Consider the following 26,863-nt stretch of genomic DNA (forward strand, 5'->3'; position numbering starts at 1 on the left):
CATATCTTTAAGCCCTAAAGAGTCATTTGATTGAAATTCAATTGAAATTCCATTTTCGAAAAGAAGTACTCCTGTCAGACATTCTAACCAAAAACCTCGACGATGACTACCACCTACCACCCATAAATGTGCGGTTAAAATTTGGAAAATGAAAAATGATCTGTAAAAAACTTAAATTTGGTCAGAAAAAAATTAAAAATGGTAAGTAACAGCGCTGGCACACTTCTTCAATTTAATGAAGTTCAATTGATTAAAATATTACCTCTCAGTCTTTCAAATTGAAATCTTTTATTTCTGTTAAATGCAAATAGAAATTTCAATTCTATTTTTAGTTTTAAAACCAATTTTTATTCGACAGAATTAGACAATTATACATATACAATTTCAGCTTGAAAGAGTAAAAGATAAAATTAAACAGGTGTGCCAGCGCTATAATAAATTAAATTTTGTCAATAAAATTTTAAATTTTTAACAGCAATAAATGGAAATATTCCAATAAAAATCGAATTTATAAAATTATGGCTCAGGTAAAAAATTTATGTAAAAAGATTGTTTTATGTTCTTTTTCACGTGTTCCACTCAATCGCACTTTTCGTCTATTTTTGAACATTACAACACATTCAATTCAGTTTAATACTACAATTTTGGATATGAAAGAGTAGGATAGATATATTAAAAATATTTGAGAGAGAAAGGAATGCCAATTTTGATTTTATGAAATTTTCTTAAAGGGAAAGCAATGAAAGCGTTATTATTTTAAATTTGCTAAAATTTACGCAAAAATCTTACTTCAAATTCAAACTTTTCCGACAAAATTTATTTTTTTCTGCCCATTTTACAATTTATATTTTTCTGCGTAGGATGACAATAAGTTTACAATGACTACTTTTTTAGTCTTTCATATTGATAACATTAATTGACAAGAATTCCTATAACAGTAGACTTCCTCAAATATGAACTCTTCACTGAGAAAAAAAACGGGGTTGCGATTAACTTTGTTTTACCCATAACTTTAACAGTTTTTAGGTGTAAAAATATATCAACATTTTTTAGTGTTCATTTTACACCTTTTTAAGGGCAAAATTAACATGAAAAAGCGTAACTTTAATCCCTAATACACCTAAAAAGCATAATATTTACACCGATTTCGAGATCAATACTGCAGGATAAAATAAACATTTCCGGAATGTTATTTTAACTTTTTGGATTTTTCACAGTGTTCAAACAGTGCCGCTGCAACCGTTGAATTCAAATCGTATAGTTTGAGGTTATGTGAAGAAAGTCTTGCGTGAAGTTTATATTGTAGCTATTGTTCTCTGTTTGCTCAATATTACCGTATTGTATTAACTTCCTCGACAAATTCCGTTTAATTAACAACAAATTTACAATGACAAATTCTCTATTTTTTTTAATTGTTTAGGTTAAGTGCATTTCATTATGGTATCCCATTACATTTTTTAAAATATTGCTTATATTTGAGGATTAAAAAATATCATTTTCACCCTCGTAATCGTTCATACTTGAAAAACTTTACTATATCAAAATAGGATGAAACATTTTTACATTTTTGGTAAATAAATTAGTAAATTGTGTTAGCAAAATATGAACATGATTATTAATATTAACTTCTTAATTTTCCATTTGCTAATAATTTTTCACTGCTCAACTATTTACTTACTATTGAGAATTGGGCCTTATGCCCAGCTCACAATAACTTTTGTTTGTAAACATGTTTTTAAAATTTCCTACAAGAGTGAGCGAGATGACTAGATTTAGATCTCTTTCACTCTTGCTGAAAAGTCAAAAGCATATTTACAAAACAAAAGTTATTGTGCTTTGGTTATGTATTTTAACTTCACAAATGATTTATGGACCAAAATAATATCATAGTAAGGACCACTTTCATTTCAAAATAGGAGAAAAAACTCAACCTCAAAGGTGCCCCAATTCAAAAATGCCCCATTTCCCCCTACCATTTTTGCTAAAATACTTATCAATCTTATAGACATCAAATTAAATATACAGGTCTTGTGCTTTGTGGTCCTACATTTTATCTCGCCCCAAAAATTGCAGTGTTGAAGTTGCCCCTATGCGAATATACCCCAATTTCCTCTAGTTATAAATTTTCTCACAGTTTATCTGTCTCGATTGTCTTTATTATTAACTATCAGAAAATATATAGCACAGTCCTCAAATTTTAGCAAATTACTCTAAAAAAATATATAAATTTTCTAAAATTATGCATGCATGAAATTGCTCTTACCCTTCCCAAAATTAATTTGCTTACTGACCTCGTAAGTAAATTACCAAACCTACAATTATTTAATAAAATGCCAATTAAAAAATATATTTTATTGATCTGCAGTAAATCATCATCCGAAGAGAAAATAAAATTCTTTGAAAAATATGTTTTTTGAGGGTGCTGAAAGGAAAACTACGCATTAAACGCAAAAAAGTTGTGTTTGTGTTCATTTTCTAATTACTATCTTTTACGCTTTTTTTATTGGATTTTGCCTACCACGGAAGACCAAAAGAGATGCAATTGAAGAATGTCTGCAAAACTTCGATACAGACATTCAGAAAGAAAGAGAGAGAGAGAGAGATGCTAAAAAAGTGCAATAAACATAAACAATTTTCACTTGTTGAATTTTATACCAAAATATAGAAGAGAGGAGTATGATAAGCAATTAAAAATACTTCAAATCTTTCGATTGGAAAGATATTATGAGGTATATATATCTAAACTCGGGCACGCAATGTATACACAGTCTTTCGGATAGTCTCAATGATTTATGAATAAAGTTTTCAAAATAGTTAGAGCTGTAGCATTAATATATTTTATTTTAATTCAAAGTTTATTCAGTGTTTATTGTGTAAAACTAAAACTCTTAAAGTGTTTATGTGTGATTGACTTAAAGTGCGCAAAAAGTGGATTACATAATGAAAACTTTATAACAAAAGTTAATAGAATTTTAAAAAAAAAGTCACGGAGTCTTTTTATGGAATGTTCTTTCATTAATTATTTCAAGATATTCCATGACTTTTTATGATTTACAATTTTAATAAGTTTTCCTGCATATCAATCCTAAAAATTAGCATTTTACCAATTATATGACGGAATCTATGGATTATCATGCAATTTTATGTGAAATACTAAAAAGTTTTATGAATATTATTCCCTTTCCTTTGTATAACGTAAAAAAATTATGTTCCTCACGAGACACATATATTTGAAAGTGGTGTAAAGATATTGAAGAATTTTTACATAAAATTCTGGAAGCGTCGAAGAAGTATTAAATACAAGGAAGAGATTCTCAAAAAGTATTATTCTCATATTATTAAAAGTATTATTCTCAACTCCCTAAATTTGTTTATCGTGTATTCTAGTGAAGTTTTTGTCAAATGTGTTACATTGAAATTTTTGTCTTCAACCAAATTTTCCTAAGCCATCACTTATCAATTTGTGTTGCGTAGATTTTTTAAAAGTATTTTTTTATGCTGAACGATAAATTTATGTTAAAAAAAAACCACATACATTTAAAAACAATAAAAATTCTTTTTCTACTTTGTACTGAAGGTAAAGTAAATCAGAATGAGTAATTTTCTTTCTATATTCAAGAAGTGACTCGCGAAAAGTTTAATTTCCAAAACAAAATCCTTGAATAATTTTATTTGTAATTTTTGTATTTTAATCGATTTTCGTAGAAGGCTGTATCCCGTCCGTCTCGTCCGGAGTACAAACATTTCTAAAGAGAGAGCGGAAACAGATATCGATAAGCGGTTTTCGGTAGTTTAATGTTGATAGGTGGCTCCGGCTCTAATTATCAGAATTTAAAATATTTTGGTATTTTGGAAAGTTCTCGTGGAGTACTACAACCTTTATGACACTCTAATTTCGTCCGATTTAATCCAAGGTCCGATTAGTCGAAAAATAGATTTTCGAAATTTCTTAATTTCGAAAAGGGAATTGGTAATGTAATCGTAATTGATTTATTTTTCTCTATTATCCTGTTTTATTTGCGCGTAAGTGCGACTTCTTAGCTAATTTTCCAGTTCAAAATAGTTTTCGAATTTGTGAATGAATTTATTTCGTAATAAACCCATATACATCCTAAAAAACATGCAAAAAGATAATTCACGGATTGCTCTATCTCGTGAGTTCGAGCATTCCATATAGCTGGGATGGCTTGCCATCTCTTTTTCTATTGATTAATTCAATATAAATTGATCAAGACTGAACTAACAATCTAAAGAAATTTATCATATTTTTCAACACTGTATTTATCAAACTTTGTTTTTTCAGTTGTCTTTCTAAATTTGAAGAACAATTTGTAAAGCTATATGGGAAAGCTTTCAGGATCTTCCTTATACTCTGGCTTCGAACATTTCATATTTTCCCATATCTCTTTAACCCTTTAAGGACGATTGGGTCACCGGTGACCCAAAAATGTTTTTTTTTCCTTTGGCCATTTAAAGTCTCTTGTCTTGCTTGAAAAAGTCCGAAAAAAATGCTTTCTAACCCCCAATTTTTGATCCTCTCGTCCTTAAAATGGGTTAATGAATCTGACCTACTTTTTTCAGAAAATGTGTAACTTAATACTAGCGATTAAGCCTTAGACAGGTCAGATTCATTTAAAGACTATGGGAAAAATAATAGGGGTGACCGGGGAGGTTTGGGACAGGGGTAGTGTGGGACGAGGCGATTTTTTCATTAATTATTGAAATAAATGGGATTTAATGAATGGATATCCTCAGTTTTATTGTTTCAATTCTATGAACACTTTTTTAAAAATTGACACAAAAAGTATATTTTGATGTCTCAGTTTTCGACTGTGTATTTTATATCAGCTATATATAATCAAAACTTTTTTATCTCATTAGGTAGCAGTTTAATCTGGGAACATATTTTTATAAGAGTTTCAGAGATTATACACTTTTGTTTTTTACTTTAAGGTTTTAAATACTAAAACTACACTCGGGGATGTTTGGGACACCTGAAAGGGGATGAATGAGACGTTGATTTTCAACAAGATTGTAGATGGCGTGCGAATTGTTATTGTCAAAATAGAAAGTAACTTTCAATTTCTACTGGAAATCTCTCTTTTGTGCAAACTTTACCAGTTGAGCAGTTGTCTACAGAGACAATTAAACCATCAATGCCTTGGGAATCAATAATTTCTTGTCCTGAGGATATTCGACCTCTGTCCAATCACGTTAAAAACTATTCTATCAAAAAGACTTTTCGAGCAATATCCTCTACAATTCTCACAAGTTCACCAGAAAAGGCAAGGCGAGAGTTTATTCAAATAAATACGGAAAAATAGGTAGCATGCAGTTGTCGTAAAAACAAACAGAAATCCGCCAATGTGTTCGAAACCTAAAGTTTCAAGAGAATCTATTCGCCTGAGAGATGATGATGATTCCCATATTTAGAATAAAAAAGCAAAAAAAGCTAGGATGGAAAATAAGAAGAAAATACTTTAAATTACTGATTGACAATAAATGACTCTACTGTACAAATAAGATTTATAATTAATTTATAAGTATGAAATGATTAAATATTTTTATTTTTCTGTTAGAAATATTTTTAATCTATTATTTGAAATTAATTATAATGCTTGAATAATGAAAATTATGCGAGAAAAAACGCGTCCCAAACATCCCCTTTTGCGTTCCATACAGCCCTAAGTCGGGGAGGTTTGGGACAAAGCGTCAAGTTAAATGATTTATTTTCTCCAAGAAAACTCGGCTGTTTTCTGAGTTCTATTCAGTAAAGTCAGTACCCATGAGTATCATATAGACTGCATAAAATTGTAGTAATACGCTATCGCGATTTTTTGGAATACTGTCTCAAAGTCAAAACATGAAAGTGTCCTAAACCTCCCCGGTCTTCCCTAAGTGTTGGAAACTTATAGCGCGTGCGAAGCCTGAAAACCGACCCCTACACGAGGATCAAATTTCACCAATAAATTTTATAAACTTAAACCGATATTATTTTTTATATTATTTCTTCTTATTTCTTTTTTCTTTTTACTTTTCCGGGAAAAAAAACCTAGGTTTATTACTAATCACCATCACCAATGACCCTGGTCCTGGTCTTCAAAAGAATGTTGTAATGTCTCCAATAGTTTTTATAAAATCTTAGTAAAAGTACATTGATAACGAAATATTCAAGATTAATATTACAACTTCGCCTCTTGTTTGATCTTCAAGATTGGCATCATTTTTGAATTCAAAAGAAAGCGTATTTTTTAAAAAATTCTTATAAAGACCAGCCCAGACAAAAATGCTGTTTTTTTAAGATGTAAACAAAGATAAACACTCAATGTGGTAATGAGAATATCTCGAGTATTCTACCTCATCCCATATAGCACAAAAATATTCACGACTTTCTCGTGTGGGATCTGTGTCAATTGTGGAAATTTCGTTTAGTAGATAAACTCGATTTTTTTTTCTTTTCATTCACTTTCATCTTCAATCGTCGCCCAGCAGGTTATACCATAACTGTTATGAAACAGCCTCTTGCAATTATCAGGTGATCTTCTAATGTCAGTGCCAATATCCTCGATCGTTGCACGTTTCTGCACTTTCTGCAGATCGTGGGCAAAATCAGGTGATGGTGCAAAGGCAAAAGAGATGAAATCTCTGTAACACACTTGTTTCTGGCCTGACCTCGTCACATTTGTTTATTTTGCTCTGAGACAATCGCCTTAATTGTTGTTTCGGCTACATAAATGCTAGTACGGTGTCCAATTGCTGGCTGATGGAGTTCGGGGCAGAATTTGTGCGTTGAGAAAGCGGATTTTATTTAAAATATCACCATAGTTAAATGTGCCCCAGGATGGCCTGGTATGTTGAGCTAGAAAATGGGGTTTATGCGAATTTTCCGCGAGATAGAAAGATCATAAAAAGAACTTTCCATTTCAATGCAAATGGACTGATTCAAGTCGAATACTGGAAAACACAATGGAAAACTTCCGCCTCCGTGAAAGAATCTGGGTTAGTTGTTGCTCTCGCACTGACTCAAGAAATGCCACAGATTGTTGCCCATTAGCACACTGTTCAAACACCTCCGAGTGGGAGATAATTGATTGGAAAAGGTAGATTTCTTGAAAGTAATTTCTGCAGCTTCTAAACACCATATGCTTATAGAAGATATTATGGTTGACCATGTCTATAAAAGATAATGAGTTGAGGAAGAACAATATAATTCACTCTCACACCAACTTAAAGTTCACTGATTTATAAACAGTTAAGTCGTAAATTTTTTAAACAGACAAATTTGCATATACCTTTACGTTGAGTTGTCTTAACAACTTCCTATGGGATGCTGAGTAGACTCTACAGAGATCGCATCTTATTCACCGATATTAAATTTGTGAATGGACTGCATCGATTGAATTTATATGAACTTCCTCTTGAAAATCTTAGCATAAAAATTATGTAGATCAAACCCTATGTACCTAGGGTAAGTGTGCCAAATTCCGGCCAGCTTGCAATTTCGGCCACCTTTTTTGTTCCTCGAATTTCCATGAACTTTTAGATTTTACGTACCCTAGAGATTATACAATGCAAAAGAATAACAAAAAAAATGTAGATTCGACAAACGAGATAACGTGAAAAAGATATTGAAAAAATTCCCGAAGGACAAGGAACTATGAAAATGAAGGTGGCCGAAATAGGGCACCAAAGCTATGTCTATATTTTTATTCATTTTATAATATTTTAAGAATGAGTTTAGAGTAAATAAAGACGGTAAGCTCTTTACAAGGTTCCAAGCAACACTCTTTCAGAAGAAAGAATTAAAAAAATCAATTTGAATTTAAAATATTACATTTCAAACTAAAGACTTTGACTCTTGCATGCAACTATGCCGAAATTTGGCACACTTACCCTATATCTTCATTGGTGTTTTTAATGTAGATTTTATGTTACTCTATTTTTCCTCAAAATACTACAACCTTGACGAAATTCTTCAATCATCAAATTATTGTGTGAAACTTTTCAAAGAGATAGCACAGTAAATTATATACGAAGAGACTTCTAAAAAAGAGACATAAAAATATCTATTAGTCTATAACAGTTTGAATTTAGTTCAGAGACAAATAATGAAACAAAAAAGTGTTACTCAACAAAAAATAGAATTATATTTTTGAAAAGGAAAGCCCTAAAATTCATCACGCAAAATTTTAAATTATTTGATGAAATTTTACGAAACTGCTGACCACCTTAAGGCTTCTTGAAAAATTATTTATTGCAAAATATCTCTCAAGTTTTTAATAATATGAAAATGGAAGAGATTTTCTCATCCCATATAGCATATCGAAGTGAATAAAATACCATATCATTTCACTTTACACACGCAATTTTACTATAAAATTGATTTCTTAGATGCTTTTCGTCATTTTTAAAAGCCAAAATAGAATTCCAAAGCAATTTCCAATAGTTTTTATTGCGAATCGCGGATGAGCATGAGCATCTTCCAATATTATTGCCCTCAGTATTAATTTCTCCAATGCGTGAGATCCTCAAATCATGAAATAAAAACTATGTTTGATTGGATTTACATGTGAGAAGGACAATATACCTTTTATGTATTAGAAATTTGATTAAATATAGTTAGTAACAAATTAGTGTGTTCAACGTGCTGTTAAAAACAGCCGCTATACTCTTTTTCTCATCATCAAACACTAAAAGTTACAGAGTTAATAAAACAAAACAATATTTAGATTAAGATCTTCTTTGCATGGCGCGTTACTCATTATGATATTACAGAGTAATATTCTTTAATGTACAGAGATCATTGTATTAAGCTTCTCAAAAAAGATTAAAAACCAATTTAAAAGCCGAGAAGAAACTCAAACATTATACAAAACACCAAAGAACACTAATTTAGTCAGAAGTCTCACTTAATTTTAATTTTATGGAATAATGTTCTTTGAATTTTTAATGAACAAACCTAATTTTTTACTGGTGAAAATCGATATTTTATGGGTTCGGTACACCTTTTCAAATCAGGAAAATTTCATGAAGTCAAAATTCACATCCTTTCCTTTCTTAAAAGTTTTGCATATGTCTATCCTACTCTTTTGCACTCTTCTTCTTCTTTTGAACATCACACAAAATTAAATTTAGTTAGTCCAATTTTGAGGTCGGAAAAGTAGGACAGACTTATGCAAATCTTTAGAGAAAGAAAGGGACGCGAATTTTGATTTCGTGAAATTATACTGAACTAAGAGATATGACGAATTTAATTTTTACAATCCAATGAATTATTGCTGCACATCCCGGCTGATCAGGTGTTAACAGTTGGCAAACAACTGGCTAACAACCCTGTTAACAACTCTGATTGGTTTCCTAACAAAAACATCTGACTTTTTGTTCCAAAATGTTACAGTTCAGCATTCATGGTGGTCACTAGTCGAACTAATTGCTAAATTTTGGGCTACCGCTGTTAACACTCTGTTACCAGAGTTGTTACCATTCTGTTAACACCAGTGTTACTTCTGTGTTAACAATAATTTTTGAAAATAGTTTATTTTTTAATAATAAAAATTTCTTTTTAGTAAAATTACATTTTATTTCAAATAAACATTTGAAAACAATCACAATTTAAAATATTGAATGAGGCAGGATCTGTTGCACTTTTCCTCAAGCTCTCTGGTGTTGCCTTGTCTCTTGCCTTTGGGATGATTTGTCGGAATTTCCTCCGTGGTAGACTTCCCCAAATGCGCTTCCGGCAATCTTGATTCATCCCCAGGATCATGTAAGATAGAACAAAAAAAGTTATTAGTCAAAATTTTGGTCGTGTAAGCAGAAATGCCTGAACGAAAGCTGAAGGTCCTGAAGAAAATATGCCAATAAGCTATGTGAACACATTTTAGGAATTTTGGCAGATATCTGGACACAATGACGTTCAAAAATGTATGAAAATTCCGAAGTACTAGCACTCGTGCAACTTCTGGATTTTTTTTTTTTTTGTATTTTTGGAAGAAATGCCTAGCCGGAGGTAGAAAATCGTGAATAAAGTATATCAATGAGGATTGTGAATTAGACATCTAAGTGATTCCACTCGATCTCTGACCAGCATGATGGGAAAAAATATTTAACTTCCGGATTGCGGACACTTGCATAATTTCTTGAAAATTTTCTCATTTTGGGCAGAATTTTTTGGTCGGAAGCTGAAAGTCGTGGAAAGGGTATACACACAGAAAAATGAAAAATTCTTAAACAGAAACACCCAGGAATTTAATTTCAAATCCCATCGAGTGAATGCCAATGCCGTAATTCTAAATCCTTGATCATTTAGTTTTTGTTGCAATTTGCAAATCTGTAGACATTTTTCATTTTCCAGCTAATGCTGAACTTAAGTTCCCGATCTCTTAATTTGAAAGAGCTAGGGATTCTAGCTCATTTCTTTCGCTCAGAGCTTCTAAACTTAAACGCCTCGGGGATTCACGTCCAATTTAAGTTCCCAGGATCTTATATATTCTTAAATTTAGAGTCAAAATTTTTCTGTGTGTATCAATGAAGACCATGGATGGGAAATCCAAGTGTTTTAGGTTGAGTTTTGGCGAGAAGAATGCGAAAAATATGATAAGATCAACGAGCTCGCACACTCACAGAATTACTGGAAAATTTTCTATTTTTGGACAGAAATCTCTGGCCGTAAGTGGAAAATCGGGTAAAAGATATATTAGTGGGGGCTATGGCTGATACCTAAGAGATTCTGGCTAATCTCAGGCCAGCAGGACGTGAAAAACACGTTAAAATTTGGGAGGTCGCACTTTCGCATAATTTGTGGAAATTTTTCTGTTTTTAAACAGAAATCTCTGGCCGGAGGTGGAAAATCGGGTGGTAGAAGGTATATCAGTGAGGGCTATGGGATGACAAAGGATTTTGGTCAATTTCAGGCAAGCAGTACGTGAAAAACACGTTAAATTCTGAGAGGTCGCGTAATTGCAAAATTTGTTGGAAATTTTCTATTTTTGAGCGGATATCTCTTGCCGGAAGTGGATAATCGGTATGGAAGTTTATCAATGAGAGCTACACACAGAAAAATTTTGACTCTAAATTTAAGAATATATAAGATCCTGGGAACTTAAATTGGACGTGAATCCCCAAGGCGTTTAAGTTTAGAAGCTCTGAGCAAAAGACATGGGCTAGAATCCCTAGCTCTTTCAAGTTAAAAGATCGGGAACTTAAGTTCAGCATTAAAAAATGTCTACAGATTTGCAAATTGCAACTAAAACTAAATGATCAAGGATTTAGAATTAGGGCATTGGAATTCATTGGATGGGATTTGAAATTAAATTCCTATGTGTTTCTGTTTAAGAATTTTCCATTTGTCTGTGTGTACGATATTTAAGAAATTCTGGCCGATCTTAAACCAGAAGAACGTGGAAAAGCGAAAAATCCTAGAAGCTACGAATCTAAATATGCAATTTCAGGGAATTGGGAGAGATTTTCTTGAGAAAAACAAAAAAAAAACCAAACACACTGACTTAAACTTACCTTGAGAAGAAAAGTTTTCCACTAACGCACGACAAAAGAGATTGTAAAGAATCTCAGCTAAAACTAAATTTTATACATTTTTCGCGGTGGAAAATAGCTTTTCGGAATTTTGACCCATTCGATATTTCGAGCCATTCTGGATTTTGATTTTCGAGATTTAGACTCATTTTGGCAAAATTTTCGCTTACAGCAGTTTAACTAAAACTCAAAAGTCTCAAAATTCTAAATAATAAGTAATTTTATTGGTTTCTATCACAATTTGTTGGATTATTAATTATTAAAAATTTAATCTATTTGGATTATTATTAAAAATGGCTTATAAGAAACTATACTTAGGTCTAAACTCCGTTTAGACTCGGGCTGATCCTCGAGAATATTTACCCCATAAAATTTAGCGGTAAAGCGGTAAAATTTAGCGGTTACCAACCTACTCCGGAGTGAAAACGGTGGAAAACTCCTTCTCAGGTTGTATATGCCAAACATCCACAGGATGGACAATATTTAAATTAAAACCAAGGACCTATAATTTCCTAATCCTAAACTCTCAGTGTGTGATAATTTAGTTTGATCCTTTATCTCTAAATTTTACGGTCTTTTTCTTGAGGATCACCCCAAGTTCTCTAGAGCTTAAGCCTAGTAGTCTGGAAACAGTTTTAAACCATCTCAAGACTTTGTATAAAAAAGGCAAATCTCTCATCTATGCTATCTACAAATCTATTGAAGATCTACTAGCACATAAAACCTGGGGGTGTAGGTGAAAAAACAAAAGACTACCTTGACCGTGTGCTGATGATGGGTGTAGCGTGTGATCCACAGCCACATGATCCGCACACAATGCTCGGCTGCTGATGGTAATTCTCTTTCATGGTCAGGTGCAAGAGACCGATGGAAAAAAGGTGCATTTTGCAGCACTTTGCCTACACTCTCCCCCTATATACCGCCAGATAAAATGTTTGTGACTCCACCATGAGAGATTGAATGCCCACGAAGAGATTTTTAACCAGTTCCATCGTAGCTCTCGTGGAAGAAGCACACAAAATTCTTTTTATACCATCTCTTCCCATTTACGTTACCTCTCCGCGCTCATCTAACCACAACCAAAATCCCAAGTGAATGATGTGATAAGTAAACAATTTGCGTGGAATTGGTTTTAAGGACCGTGCAAGACAAATTTTTGTAATTATTTGTGGGATTCTTGCAATTACCAAAAATAAAAAAATTCGCGAACTCCACCAGGGAAAAGTCGTGGGAGTTTTGCGAAAGCCAATAAAACGGAGATAGTCATCACAAGTTGCATAACTGTTAGTAAGTAATCTTAAGATCATCAGAGTGTCAGGAAAGAAAAATTATATGTGCAAATATCGTTTGAAGAATATGAGGGAATTGCGACAAAAAAAAACCAACATTGTTCGTGTTGAGAAAAAGCCATTAATGGCATATATATAAAATACTGTCAGAAGTTATTACTATGAGTGCTTTGGTGTTCTTACCATCACCAGTTTCATCATCAGAGGAAAGAAAAAGACTGTTACACTCAATAAGTGAATTTACGATGTCCAGAGATCTTGTGGATGATGTGTTGGAATAAATGAAAAGAAAGGCGATTAAGATCGAACTCATTAGATTTTTCATGCAGCTTTGAGCACTGGAATCTGAATGGTAGAGACCACTTTAGACCCATTCAAATACATTTTGTTGCTCACATCACAGAAAGTTCAGTTCAGAGATTTACAAATTCTAGTTCAATGAAAATAAAAGAGTTTCGACAATCGTCTCTATAGTAATCAACTCACAGCAGTGATTTGCTGAATTCTTCAATCTTCGCGAAGATCATACGTCTCCGGAATGGAAAATGATCATGCTCGCTTTTTTTTGTAGAGCCCGCACCTTTCGCCACAAATTGATTTATTATTCCGTGTGCAATTGTGACCTGTGTTTGAGATCATTGGGTGACGCATGTTGTTTTAGTGTTTCCGGAAATTTTGTAGAAAAAAAAATAATTGTGACATAGGCTCAGAAATATTATCACAAAATGTCCCACATTTTGTTACAAGAGCAATCACGTACAATGCCGCATGAAGATTCCCCCCAAAAGAAGTGAGAGCAAAGAACCCACTCGAGCGATTAAATACACCCAAAACAAGACACGTTTGCCAGAAAATCCATCGGGATTCTTGACCCGTTACAAACGACGCGATCGTGCTACTTTTTATTTTGGGTAGTCTGGTACATCTTGCGATTCACTGATCGTTCTAAAATTTTTGCTGTTTCATTGCAGGTAACTGCGCCATGAAGGTCATAATTGTTGGTATATTCTTCGCAATATTGGCGGGAATTTTGGCTGAAGCACGAGCTGTCGATGGAAACACTACAGATGTGGCAGTACCTAATGCCAGGGAAGACTCCAACATTACACTGAGAAACATTCACATAAATCTTCAGCCAATTGAGAGATTTCTGAATTGGATCTTCGAGGAAAAGATTGTCTCAGAAGTTGGTCAGTGAATTTGCTTAGTTCTACAGATTGAGGTTGTAAAATAGATTTTATTGACTGATACATGCTCACGATCATTGCCCCTATGATCGAAATTTATCATCACACAATCAACTAAATGTGCGATCGCATGTGAATAGTGTGTGGTTCTCAGACTGTGCTTAATATACCTATTGTTTAACACTAAAAGTGATGTGAAGTCTGCGATAAGTCCATATCAATTTGTTTTCTATCTAATAAGTGAAGAATCTTGTGGGTGGAATATTGAAGTATTTGTTTTTAAAATTTCTAACATAATATGGTTTGTTGGGATAATTAAAAAAAAAAAGAAAACTAAACATTAGCTCTAACGGATAATTTTATTCTAAAATCTGCTTGTGTATGTAGTTTGAAGAAGTGATCAAAATAGGAAGCTTTTCTCTAAAATGTATGTTTTAGTTCCCATATAAATATTAATATTGATTAATGGTTAATTATTGCTCGAAAGCAACATGTAATTAGTGCGTTCACAGCTGAAGTTTATAGTTCTCCAAAAGTGTCTCTTCTAAAAGGTAAAAGACTTGAACAAAGTATCGTTTGTGTTCGAAAAATTCGAGATTTCGAACTGGATTTTAAATTTTCAAAGTAGATTTTTGCACGAGGTTTTGAAGACATTATGAAAGGAATTATAATGCGGCAGGAAGATTATGAACGTCGTAATTTTGTTTTTCTTTTCCCACAGTAAAGGGAAGACTGACGTTGACACTCAAGACACTAAATTGAAATTCCAACTGAAAATATTGCTGTATAATCTTTCAAATTCGAACGCTTGGGGGATATTTTTGACATTTCCTCAACTCCCAAATTCGAGCGATATTTTCAAAACTAACGGATTTTTTTTAAGTCAGATTAAATTGTATTTTGAAGCAAATGCCCATAATGTATGTAAATATTCAGGAAGCAGCACAGAAATATGATTTTCAATCACCCACAATACGAATTTTTTAACATAACTCCACAATTTATATTTTGAATTCAACCGTGTCGTGTGCGTCGTTCGAATTTAAGAGTTTCAGATTTGAGAGACTCTACTGTACATCCACCAAGAGGACGAATCGAGAAAAAAATTGCCTTTTCATGCTCTTCATTGACTTTTGAAATCAATTTTCGAATGTGTTTTCTTTTCGAAAAACACCGGCTATGAGTAACCGGAATTCAATTTTTCGAAGAATAGAATAGTCAAATTTTAACATAATTTTAACATAGGGGGAGATATTAGGGTGAAAATGTGTACACCACTTCCAGACACTTCCACAATTTGTATGGAAGAGCCCTTTACACTTCCAGCATTTTGGAAGACTCCCCAAAAATGCTGCAATACTTCCAGCACTTCTTGCACTCCCATGCACTTCTCATTACTTAGGAATTATTAATTTATTTAAGATAAGATAAGATTTTGCCAGGGGTCAGTTCTCCATTTTCGGATATTCCGATGCATCCAGGCCACCAATTGGGCCCCTTATGCTTCCCCACTCCTATTCTATCTTATCCCCCGTTACGGGTAGCCGCTCTATATCACAGCTCTGTGAGCAGTCAGTGCCGTTACTATATCACAGCATCCCTTCTCGGTGTGTGTCTGGGATCAGTGACAGCGAATATTTGTATCGACTGAAGTACCGCTTTCATGTCGAAACTCGTTCTCGTACCAGCCTCTATTGTTTAGGCGGTTCACTTTTTTGCCAATATGCACCATTGGCATTACTATTCATTCATTCACTGGACGAATTCAAAGCCGATATGGCATGAGAAATCTTTTTCTGCTGCTGCTCAGCTTTGAACCCCAGACCTCGCAGTCATAGAGCTACTACTCTATCCACTGACCCACTCGAGGCCATTAATTTATTTAATAACTATGAAAATTTTGAGAAGCCTTTACCATGGTGTACGAAAAGAATTCTTTTTAGGGTTTTTTTAAGAGACCATCGAAGCTACTTTTGGAAAAGACACTCTCTAAAAAAATGTATTGTCGTTCCTAATTTATTGAAACTGTTGTGGAAAGTCTGTAAGAAACCAAAAGTACGAGTGCAACAACTAATCTAGCACTTCAGCAGTACATTATCGGCCAAAAGTTTCTTGACAATATCATATTGCCACAGAAAGAATTGTTTTCCAAAAGTTGATCACCTTTTATCGGTTAGAATTTTCATGTCACATGTGGAAAAGTTACTTTGGTTACTCTGAAAAATAGATCATCCAACAGAACAGTGTGGTCAGATCAGTGAGATGTTTTTTAAGCTTACTCTCAAAACTCCATGATCCAACACGCTCTTACTTAATTGCCGTTAATCCGAAAGACTTCATATCCGTTTAACCACAGCACAGGATCTGGCAAATCCTGTACTCCGGAATTGGATAGAGATGTCTTTGGGTTAAAAGGTCACCAAACAAAAAGTACCATAGTAACCAGTAATACAGTTCATACAGTTCCAAAAGTTCCCCTTATTCCTTTCAGTGAAAAGATGTGGCACCGATGTATCGAGCTTTTAAGCACATCCAAGCTTTTCTAAATAGCGAAATATGATCGAATTATTGTTTTCCAAAATCTTAATAATCTCTTCAATTATTATCCATAAATTTTCTTCCACTCGAATACTCACAATATTACCATCAATGTTAGAGACCGTTTAAAATAAAGTTGATCCTTTCAATAATAAATCTTATATCTTAATTTTCCAAGCCACTAATTCATTTAAGTACGATCTAGACGATCTAAATAAATCCCCAAAATACTTTTTACGGAAGTCCATCACTTACTTCCAAAATTCGACAAACATTAAATAGCACAAAGACACCTTTTCGTTCCTTACGTATTTTGTAAGAGTTCTTCAAAGGACATATCGATTTATTTGAAGGATACTAGCATTAGACGGATGTAAGAAAATTTATTCATACCAGTAAAAGCAAAAAAGTAAACATGAATTGTGGAGGTAACCTACGGGATACTCCTTAACGACATTCCTTAAGTCCTACGAACTTATGCAAATCATACAAGACATACACATTTACGTTAAATTAGAAAAAATTATATATCAAATTGATTTAAAGTCAACTACAATAGCTATATCATTATTAGCGAGGAATTACACGTATTTGAAACTCCTGTCAAAATTAAAGAAAATTATGTTGTAATGGCAAAGACAAAATTTTCATAATAATGAATATTAGGAATAAATTTATAACCTTTAACTGAAAATTAAATAAATTATAAATTAAGATACTAAATTTTAAGGTTATTTACTCCATTTCATTATCATAACCGAACTTTTCAACAAACTTTTTCGAATTATTATGCCGCCCGAATTTAAAATCTGAGCTAAAAGTAGCGTATAGTCTGCAAAATTCCGAATGCAAAGCTTCCAAGCATTTCATTTTCAGCTGTACACCACTTCCGACACTAATATCTCCCCCTTGCATAATAATGCCAATCAGAATTAGGAAAAATACGTTTTTCTGTGTAACTTCTACCAGCCTTAAGATCAAAAATATTACCGAAAAGATATCGAATTTGAGTTGTTACCTCTGCTATCACTTTTTAAGTTAATATTCATCAGAAACTTTGTATTCAAAAAATTTTACAATTTTTGGGACATATTTTCAAAATAGTCTGGGTGGATATTTTATCCCTCTCTTCATTGTTTCTAATCAAGGATTCAAGAAATCTGTACTAGTCAAACCGGTGCTGAATCGATAATGGATCTTTATTTAAAGTCGTATCACTGTATTTTATATTAAAAATGATTTTTGTTCAAAAAATAGGAATTTTCTAGAAAACTTAAAAAAAAACAGTTTCACAGTAGAAATAGAATAAAAAAATGTTTTTAAACATCAATATGAAGCTCTATAAAGAATTTTGAGAAAAAAATATTTCACCATAATTCCTTGAATATTCTTTAAAAATAAAATTGAATAATTATTAAAAATTATTGTATAAATAAGGTAAGGTAGTTTATGAGACTTGAAATTTAAAGAAAAATCTCACCTAATATACTCCAGTTTGATTAAAAAAAACTGCGAAAGTTGTGAAGGCAAAAGTATAATGTTATAAAAATAAGTAAAGTTTAATATGATCAACGTAATTTTACAGAGGGACGGTTAATGAGACAGAGGACAAATGACCTATTAATTGCTGAAAAAGCAATAAAATCAATTGCTATTTAGGATATTTAGACCTTCAGGGGCTAAACCTGTCTGAAGACCGTTTTAATTGCTATAGCTCAAAATCACTGCTGATAATTATTTTGTTTGATCCCCTAAGACTTTTTTATATTTCCCTGTTCACATTCAAAACCGATTTAAGCCATTTATTTAACCTATATCACTTCAAAATTTGTAGAAAATAGCTTAAAAGAAATGTAATTGAATTACAAATAAAAATTATTTATCGGTCCGTTGCCAGTTAAATTTCAAATGAAACATACATAATCGCATTCGGTTGGGAAACTCTGTAGAAGCCTTTGAAATCTCTTATTTCGAAAACCATTATTAGACATGATTTAAAGGACTAAAACGGTTTATATCGTATATGGCCGAAATGTTTGCCCTGACTCTAAAATATAACTACAAATGAAACGAAACATCTTATGCATTTTCAAGCAGTTCAAAAACAATCGGTTTGGTGAATAAATGAGGGAATAATAAATATCACGATAATGGTCGTTGGGTTGACTTATGGGAGGTCCACCCAAGAGGCCAGGACGCTGTCTCTAACCGCTTGACTTTAAGGTTTAATGGCAGACAAACAGAAAAACAACGTGGCATCTCAGAAATCGTCTGAAACGTCTGAAACGCAAAGATATGTTATGTTGATGAAGATGGTCCTCGAAGAGGGATGTAAAGTGGAAATATTGAAAAAATCTGGGCTATATAAATATACTATTCTCTCTGTTTTTCCGGGGAAGTTTAAGAAATGAAAACACTACAATTTATCAAAAATCTTTCCTTCATTCAAAGTTATTATCCACAATATTACTTCCAAGTAAATGAAACAGAGAAAAAGTTGCAATCAATCTATAGAAAATACATGTAGGTATTTATATATTGTAGTCTTGAAATTTCTAACTAACTAAAAGAGGTTTATCATCACACACTAGTAAACAAAACATGCTTTCATGGACGCTTTGAAACTCGATTATGCCATGTCTTGCACAGACGATTTTCACAAGAAAAGCCAATACTTTCCGTCCAAGAGAGTAGGTAGGTTGGATTTTTTTTCTCCTAAATGTATTTTAATAATTATACAATCAAGAGATGATCTGAATCGTTATAAAGTTGCAATCAATGTAATAAATATTTAATAAATTTGTATTTGATCCACATAATTCACATAAATATTCCAAGATGGCATTAGTTCTAATATTCACTAAAATATTGTTGTTCCTTATTGATTTCACTTATTTTTTGTGATCTTCATCAAAAGTAAAAATGAAAATTATATTACTTTTTAAATGAATTGTTAATAATTGATCGTTTATTTTTTTCATTTAACATTTTAATAAAATATAAATTAGAACTGAAAAGACAAATATTAATATTATATCAGCCATAAAAAAACTACTTAAAAGTAAAATACGGAAAGTAACTATAAGAATACTATAAATAATTTCAAGAAATAAATAATGCAGATTTGGAAAATTCCAATAGTGCATAAAATAATCTATTTTATAAAAAAAGATTAATTATTGATTTCTACGCTGCAAAAAGCAATAAAAGAGCTATAAATTAATTGGAATAATATTGGCCAAGAAGTATTCACGTTAGTCAAGCATTACTTCACACTCTATAGGATTGAAAATGAAGAGAGTGGAACATTCTTTTTCGGTATGGTACATCTATCATACTTTGTCTGCATTTTCATTGAGCTTCGCCGCTGTACATTATACTTTTTCCTCAAGATTGCAGTTATTATTCTTGATCACGCTGTAAGAAAAGTACAATTTGTGACGTAAGAACGGAAATAGCATTTCATGAAGAATTTGCATACGCGTGAATGAGCGCCAATAGAACATTAACTGGTTTGAGATTGTGTGAAAGAGGGGCTGCTTACTTCTACTGTTTAAAATACGTTTTTGGGGATATTCTTCTAGAACCTCATACGGAAGGATAAATATTTAATATGTTTTAGAGTACTGCGAAATTACAATTTAGAAAATAAAATATATCCTACAGAGTCTACAATTTGGATCGAGCAAATAACATTATCAAATTTATTAACAATTAACAAACGAAAACAATAATTACACCTTGTGTGTCAATGGATCTTGAAAGTAAAATTAAAAATTAAACACTATTTCGTTATCACTATGACGACGTGTATTTAATAAATCTTTATTATATTATATAATCTACAAGATTAATTTAACTCTTCAAGAACCTACACACAGAAAAATTTTGACTCTAAATTTAAGAATATATAAGATCCTGGGAACTTAAATTGGACGTGAATCCCCGAGGCGTTTAAGTTTAGAAGCTCTGAGCGAAAGAAATGAGCTAGAATCCCTAGCTCTTTCAAGTTAAGAGATCGGGAACTTAAGTTCAACATTAGCTGGAAAATGAAAAATGTCTACAGATTTGCAAATTGCAACTAAAACTAAATGATCAAGGATTTAGAATTAGGGCATTGGCATTCATTCGATGGGATTTGAAATTAAATTCCTGGGTGTTTCTGTTTAAGAATTTTTCATTTTTCTGTGTGTATGGATCTCCAGTGACCCAGAAAAATTTTTATAAACCAAAATAAGTTCCTATAACCTCGAAAAATTGTTTTTTTACCTAAACAACTGGTGATCAACTGGTCCTTAACGAGTTAATAGATTAGTTTAGTAAACTATTTCCTTCTAAATATGCCTAAGAATCATACTCGAGTAGTTGGCGATCCATACTAAAATATCACGGAATTCTGAAATCAAACCGTTACTGTCCAAAATTTTAGTACCTGTGAAATGTGTTAACCCAATAAAAAAAAGTCATAAAAATAATGAAATTGCTATTTTCATTGCTCTAACTCTGAGAAATTAGCATTAACAACAGGTGATGTATACATATTTATACATCACATATTCACTTAATTTTTTTTGTTTTGAAAAGAAAGAATGTCATATCGATATTAATTTTGCAAATTAATATCAATATAATAATAGCCATTGCAATAGAAGCAAATTATCCCTCATAATTATTTTAATAATAGGTTGATTAAAGGGGATTTTGGGCTCATTTGAAGAGTCTTTTATTCTTGAACATTATGGGACTATTCAACAAATTCTAAACGGTTTCTAGATGGTTAGATATGGGTAATGTGTGAATAATTTAATTTGTATCATTGAGTAGGGTAAAACGGGGTAATTTGGAAACATTTACAATTTGGAACATTAGAGATTTCCTCACTGTTTTAGTGATTCAAAAAGAAAAAATCTGTTCCTGTTCTTCTTAAACGTCATTTTCTTCTATTTTGCGGTCTTTGTTTTCTATTTGCTCATCTGAAACAGTGAGAAAATCTCAAGTGTCCCAAATTATAAATGGTTCCAAATTACCTCATTTTACCCTACCAATAGATTTTGTGGTAATTTATGAAGCGTTTAAAACTGATGATACACACTGATAGGAGAATATCTGAATTGAAAAACTTTGCAAGGTACTCGATCTCCTACGTACAATCCTATCTTCCATGCGGATTTCCGCGGGGTGCGAATTTTTACGCGGATTTTCGTTGGACGCGAATTTCCTCGCGGATTTTCACGGACCGAGGAATTTTTCACAGATTTTAGCGGATTTTTTCGAGACAACTAACTTTAACGATTTTCGATTTTCGATTTTTATGCATTTCTCATCCTATTTTCCTCATTAATAACGATAATAAGTTTCATACAGTTTAAAAATTATTAAGCGAAAATTGCATTATTTAAATATCGTTCGAGTTTGCCACAATCCAAATTTGCAATGAAGGAATCGCACCTCTATAAGCTGATCTAGAGGCTTTTCACTAACTTTCTATTCTTGTAATAACAGAAATTGCCTTATGAATTATTTGAAGAAAATGTGCTGCTTTAATGTCAGGTTTAAGTCCTATATTGAAATAAGCTATTTAAGCTATTTTAGTTAAAATATCGTTCTACAATATTTTTTCATAAAAATTAAAGTATATACGGAAGGGTGGGGCAGTTTCATGTAGTTGAAGGTACTTTTAAACTTATTTGACAAAAAAAAGACTAAGAATATTCGAGCTAACAATTTGCAAGCTCGTTTCTCTTAGTGGCTATTTTAAAATAAAGCATATTTTAAATATATTCATTTATTATCGCAAATTTTACTATTTTCAAGAATCATTCATGTCTGAAATTGTCCTACTATCTCCTCTACACCTTAAAAGCTAATTTAAATTCATATAAACAGTTCCATTGCATAATCTTTTACCTAAATATCAATAATTTTTTGAAAGACGTTTGAATTTGAAAAATCAAAATTATAAACCTTAGATGACCTACGTCTTATGTAAACATAAGGCTTGATAGAAAATTGATTGAAATGTAGTTTAAATATTATTTCAATTTATAATGTTGTAGAGCTTCTGATATTGAAGTTCATATAATTTCAAATAGACAAATTTTAAAGAAATTTTGACTTAAAATGGAAAGAATAAAATCAATCAGTCATTTTTGTACACTTAAAATTCAGTAGTCTTGGGGAAAGTACTGTCTCTTGGAACAGTTAATTAAAAAATAATTTTCTATACAGTCGCCTCTCGACTAGTTTTCAGATTAAAATAAAATGGTTCTAAATGAACTTAGAATAAAAGCAATTGTTGATACAAGGCGAGTATGAATGCATATTTAGTAAAAATTTTCACTATTTTAGAGGAAATCTCATTACATTTATTATACACATTTTAATTATTCTTTCATAGAATTTTATAGGTTATAGGGCACGAAATACGTTAAGAGGGTTAAATGGTACAGCACTCGTTTTATGGTCGAAGTATCACAGATTCGAATCCATTTTTCGTCACTAGAACTTTTCTTCACTGTTTTCCTATTTTCTGCACTGCATTAATTAATCTCTACTAGATTTTTTTTAAATGCATGTTTATAAATTTTAGTTTTTGAAACGTTTAGCTCTCGTAGTATTAATTAGTATTTTATTATTGCTCCTGAGAATATGAAACTATTATGCCCAACGCACCTTTTGTTTACTCTACAAAAATGAAATATTTCGTAAAATTGTTCGTAAGTGTTTGTAATTTTCCACAAATATTGTTCATGATATGCTCACTGCTCACTTAATGAGCATTTTTTGTTATTTTACAAAGGTTATATCGTCAGTTAAATCAGAATTTGTCGTAACTTCAATTTTGCGATTTTAAGATATATACATATTTAGAATCGACGTAATTTTGTTTATTAAACGCAGATGAGAAAAATAAACTTTTATAAGCCCAATAAAAATAATTTTAAACAAAAATTATCGTAAGTGCCCTTTATTAATAAAAATTTATCAGAATTTGTCGTAACTTCCATTTTTGGGGAAGTTACGACAAAATTTCATACAAAATTTTCTCTAATCAGCATTTGCCGAACTTCTTTTGCTGGTTTGCGCGGCTAGTTATTTGCAGCAAAAATGTAATACTTCTCATTAAAACGTTCACAAACACGTGACAGTGCGAATAATGGCACATTAAATCATTTTAATTCAATATTTGTGAGAAAAATGTAAGAAAAAATCCCTGCCCATCTGTCATTAATTCAAAACAAAACAAGCGACACAGCGCACAAAATTTATTCAATAAAAGCTTTTAGGGGCAGGGATAAGAGTTTAATTGATTAATTTAGTCAAATAAAGGCGCTTGTTATCACTAGAGTAATTGAAATTGATATTATGCATTTTTGAAAATTGTCGTAACTTCCAAGATCTCCATACATTGGAAGTTACGGCTTTATAAACGGTGGAAGTTACGATAAAATCTTATTGTGTTTCATCGAACATATATCTCAATATCTGAACACTTAAATAATTTTATAAAGATTTTCTCGAGTTAACCCTCTAACGGTGTTTTCTTTAATATGCGAAAAAAAGTTCTAAAACAATGTTTTCTAGGATAATTTTGATCAAATAAAGTCGAAAAAACCATCCATTCTTCATTATCTCTTTTAGTTTAGGCGCTAGGTGAAAAAATATAAAAATTTTTTGGAACTCTTTTTGCTTCTAAAATTCACATTTTTAGTTTTTTTCAAATTTTTTAAATAAAATATACAAAGTAGAATGACATATCTTTCAGTAAAAAGTAAATTTATTTTAGTCAGATAATTTTAAATCGGTATTTTTATGGAAATTGGAAATGAGTTTTTTTGCACAAATATTTTTTGTTGTTTTTTCTCTGACCTGTCACACAAAACTGGGAATAGCAACAAAACGAAGAGTCAAAATGAGTTGAAACTTTCAAGAGATGTTTGTAAGACTATTACCGAGGACACTATAGCACTTTTAAATAAATAAAACCTATATTGTCGCTGTAAATGTGATTTTTGTGAAGACCGCCTGGAGGCGATCTTACCCGTTGAAGGGTTAACTTACAGTTTATTAGTATCATTTTTATTATTTTGACTCAAAAGTATCGCATTCGGGGCTCATTTTTAAGAAAAATAATGCAGAACTGAAAATTTCGTCTCCTGAAAAGTTGTAAAAAGTTACGACAAATGCTGATTTAACTGACGAATATTCGTAAATGTATGTTTGAAAAAAAAATGCTCATCAAGTGATGATAAAATTTGTGAAAAGGTACAAACTTTTACGAAATTTATAATGGGTTATACGATTTATGAGCATTTCGTAAGTCATCAGTAGTAATTCAAAAACATTTAAGGGGAGGTGGGGTTACTTTAGGCTGTGGGGCTACATTGATATATGATTTTTTTGCCTATTTCTAAATGAATCTGGTTCTTACAATTATTTTATTTAGATCCACATTTGGGGTATCCAAATTACATAATGTTAAAACCCAATTTAATCCCACAGCTCAAAGTTGCCCCACCTCCCTCTACGAACATTTTTACAAAATATTTGTTTTCTGTGTATCTTTTTTTTTATTAAATTTTTATTTTCCTTCTCTTTTACAGGGGAACAGAGTCCGCGAACGTTTGCGCGAATACGATGGATGGGGAAGATGTTTAATTTGGTAATGTTCTTATTGGGCATGCTGATAACAATGTCGGCTGGAGGAATAATGATGGGAATGTGGAGTGTCAAGCTCGGGATGGGTGTTATGCTGCTGAATATGGCTGTGCTGTTGATAAGGCTACTTCTTTCGGGTGGCAATGGAAACAACGGTGGCGGAGGTTTCACTGCAGGTTTCAACGGCGGCGGCGGAGGGCTCAATGGAGGAGGTTTCATCAATGGAGGAGGTGGAGGAAACGGAGGTTTTTTCAATGGAGGTGGTGGAAATGGATTTAACGGCAATGGGAATGGCGGTGGCATGATGATGCTTCCACAGGGAAGGGTAAACTTCCAAATCTTCTCATCTCAGTCTCCAGTGATAGCAACCATGCCGACAATGCTTATGGGCAATCTTAATGGAAATGGATTGGGTGTAGGTACCATGGGAAATTTAAATGGTATGGGAAATTTGAATAATCTGGGAGGTTTGAATGCCATGACAGGGTCGATGATTCCAATATTTGCTGCAAGATTACCAGTTACAACGTTACAAACGGGAACAGCAAATGGAGTCAACAATGACCGTGTAGAATTCCTAGGAAATCTTGTTGGAGTTGCACCACTTAATCAAAATTTGGCCAACATCCTAAATCAGGTCAACAGAAAGAAGAAGTAAATTTTATGTGTATAATTTTGAGTCTGTACGCTGCTAATCATATGGTTTGATTATCATCAATTTGCTACCAAAGGTTCTTGTAATTATAAATTTTTTGTATGAAAATATTTATTGCAACTATTATTGTAGTTTGAATTACAACCCACAGCTTTTCGCTCCGTCAGCACTTTTGTGCTCAACAAACATTGCCAACATTGAGGCGTTTATGATCGTGTCAATGAATGATCAACTTTCATTGCTCTATCTCATAGTACATTCTCTATTCTACAACTATTGTGATATATCCTGTTAGATAATTCACACTTAGTAATTTACAAAATTGTTATATAATTATACAGCACTTAATTGACATCTCAATTACCCCTTGGAAATGCTGTAACTTTTTGTGATCTTAATATTTTAGTGATATCAAGCTGTATCAACAAACATCTGATAAACAAAGAATAGGGAAATTTTACATAATAAAGAAATCCTTTATTAAAAAAAAATAATTTTTATGTTTCATTAATTATTTTTCTTGATGTACGAATTAATTTTACAGTAAGATTGTTCAAAAGAAACAATTGGCCAAATACTTGTCATAGAGTTCGAACAACAAATTAGGAAAGCAAAATATTTGATTAGTGAGATAGAAGATGATCGATTTCCGAAAGCGTCAGTTTTCTCAAGTTCTTGCACAATAAATTTTTTGTCGGTTCTTGTTATGACAGTATGGTGATTTTAGAACACAGATAGGATTGGGTCAACGACGAAGGAGTCGTTGATTGGGTCAAATTGTTGAGACAGGAACCCACACAAAGAAAGGCCGATAACGCAGAAGCAACAACAAAGTGCTAAAAAATATGTTCATTTTTCATTGGAATAGCACCATTACAGCACTATTCCAATGAAGCCTTCTCTTCTAGTGTTATGCCAATGGAAAACGAACATGTTTTTTTTTCAGTACCTTACTATTCTATTCTAAAGTGCTTCTACCTAATCGACTTTTCTTTGTGTTAGTT

The 26,863-nt window shown here is 32.2% G+C and overlaps 1 protein-coding gene across 4 annotated transcripts; it reads left to right on the plus strand.

Moving 5' to 3' along the window:
- Window positions 1-2,760: 2,760 nt before the first annotated feature.
- LOC129804553 (uncharacterized PE-PGRS family protein PE_PGRS3-like) lies at window positions 2,761-26,350 on the plus strand. Of its 4 annotated transcripts, none has more exons than XM_055851940.1 (4): window positions 2,761-2,960; window positions 13,793-14,011; window positions 25,150-25,619; window positions 25,690-26,350. In XM_055851940.1, exons 2-4 carry the CDS (start codon window positions 13,804-13,806, stop codon window positions 25,696-25,698), a joined length of 687 nt encoding a protein of 228 aa, XP_055707915.1. In that variant the 5' UTR covers window positions 2,761-2,960; window positions 13,793-13,803; the 3' UTR covers window positions 25,699-26,350. The 4 variants fall into 4 exon arrangements, with proteins under 4 accessions (XP_055707915.1, XP_055707914.1, XP_055707916.1 ...); XM_055851941.1 differs by lacking the exon at window positions 2,761-2,960 and adding an exon at window positions 12,491-12,819; XM_055851939.1 differs by having other exon boundaries at window positions 25,150-26,350.
- Window positions 26,351-26,863: the final 513 nt, after the last annotated feature.

The sequence above is a fragment of the Phlebotomus papatasi genome, chromosome 2 (assembly GCF_024763615.1).
Source record: "Phlebotomus papatasi isolate M1 chromosome 2, Ppap_2.1, whole genome shotgun sequence".
Taxonomy (NCBI): Eukaryota; Metazoa; Arthropoda; class Insecta; order Diptera; family Psychodidae; genus Phlebotomus; species Phlebotomus papatasi.

Excerpts from the sequence above, each read along its gene's own strand:
- LOC129804553 (XM_055851939.1), top strand. The coding sequence starts at position 13,804 with ATGAAGGTCATAATTGTTGGTATATTCTTCGCAATATTGGCGGGAATT. Across the intron at positions 14,012-25,149 it reads AAAGATTGTCTCAGAAGTTG|GGGAACAGAGTCCGCGAACG; the intron begins GTCAGTGAATTT and ends TCTCTTTTACAG.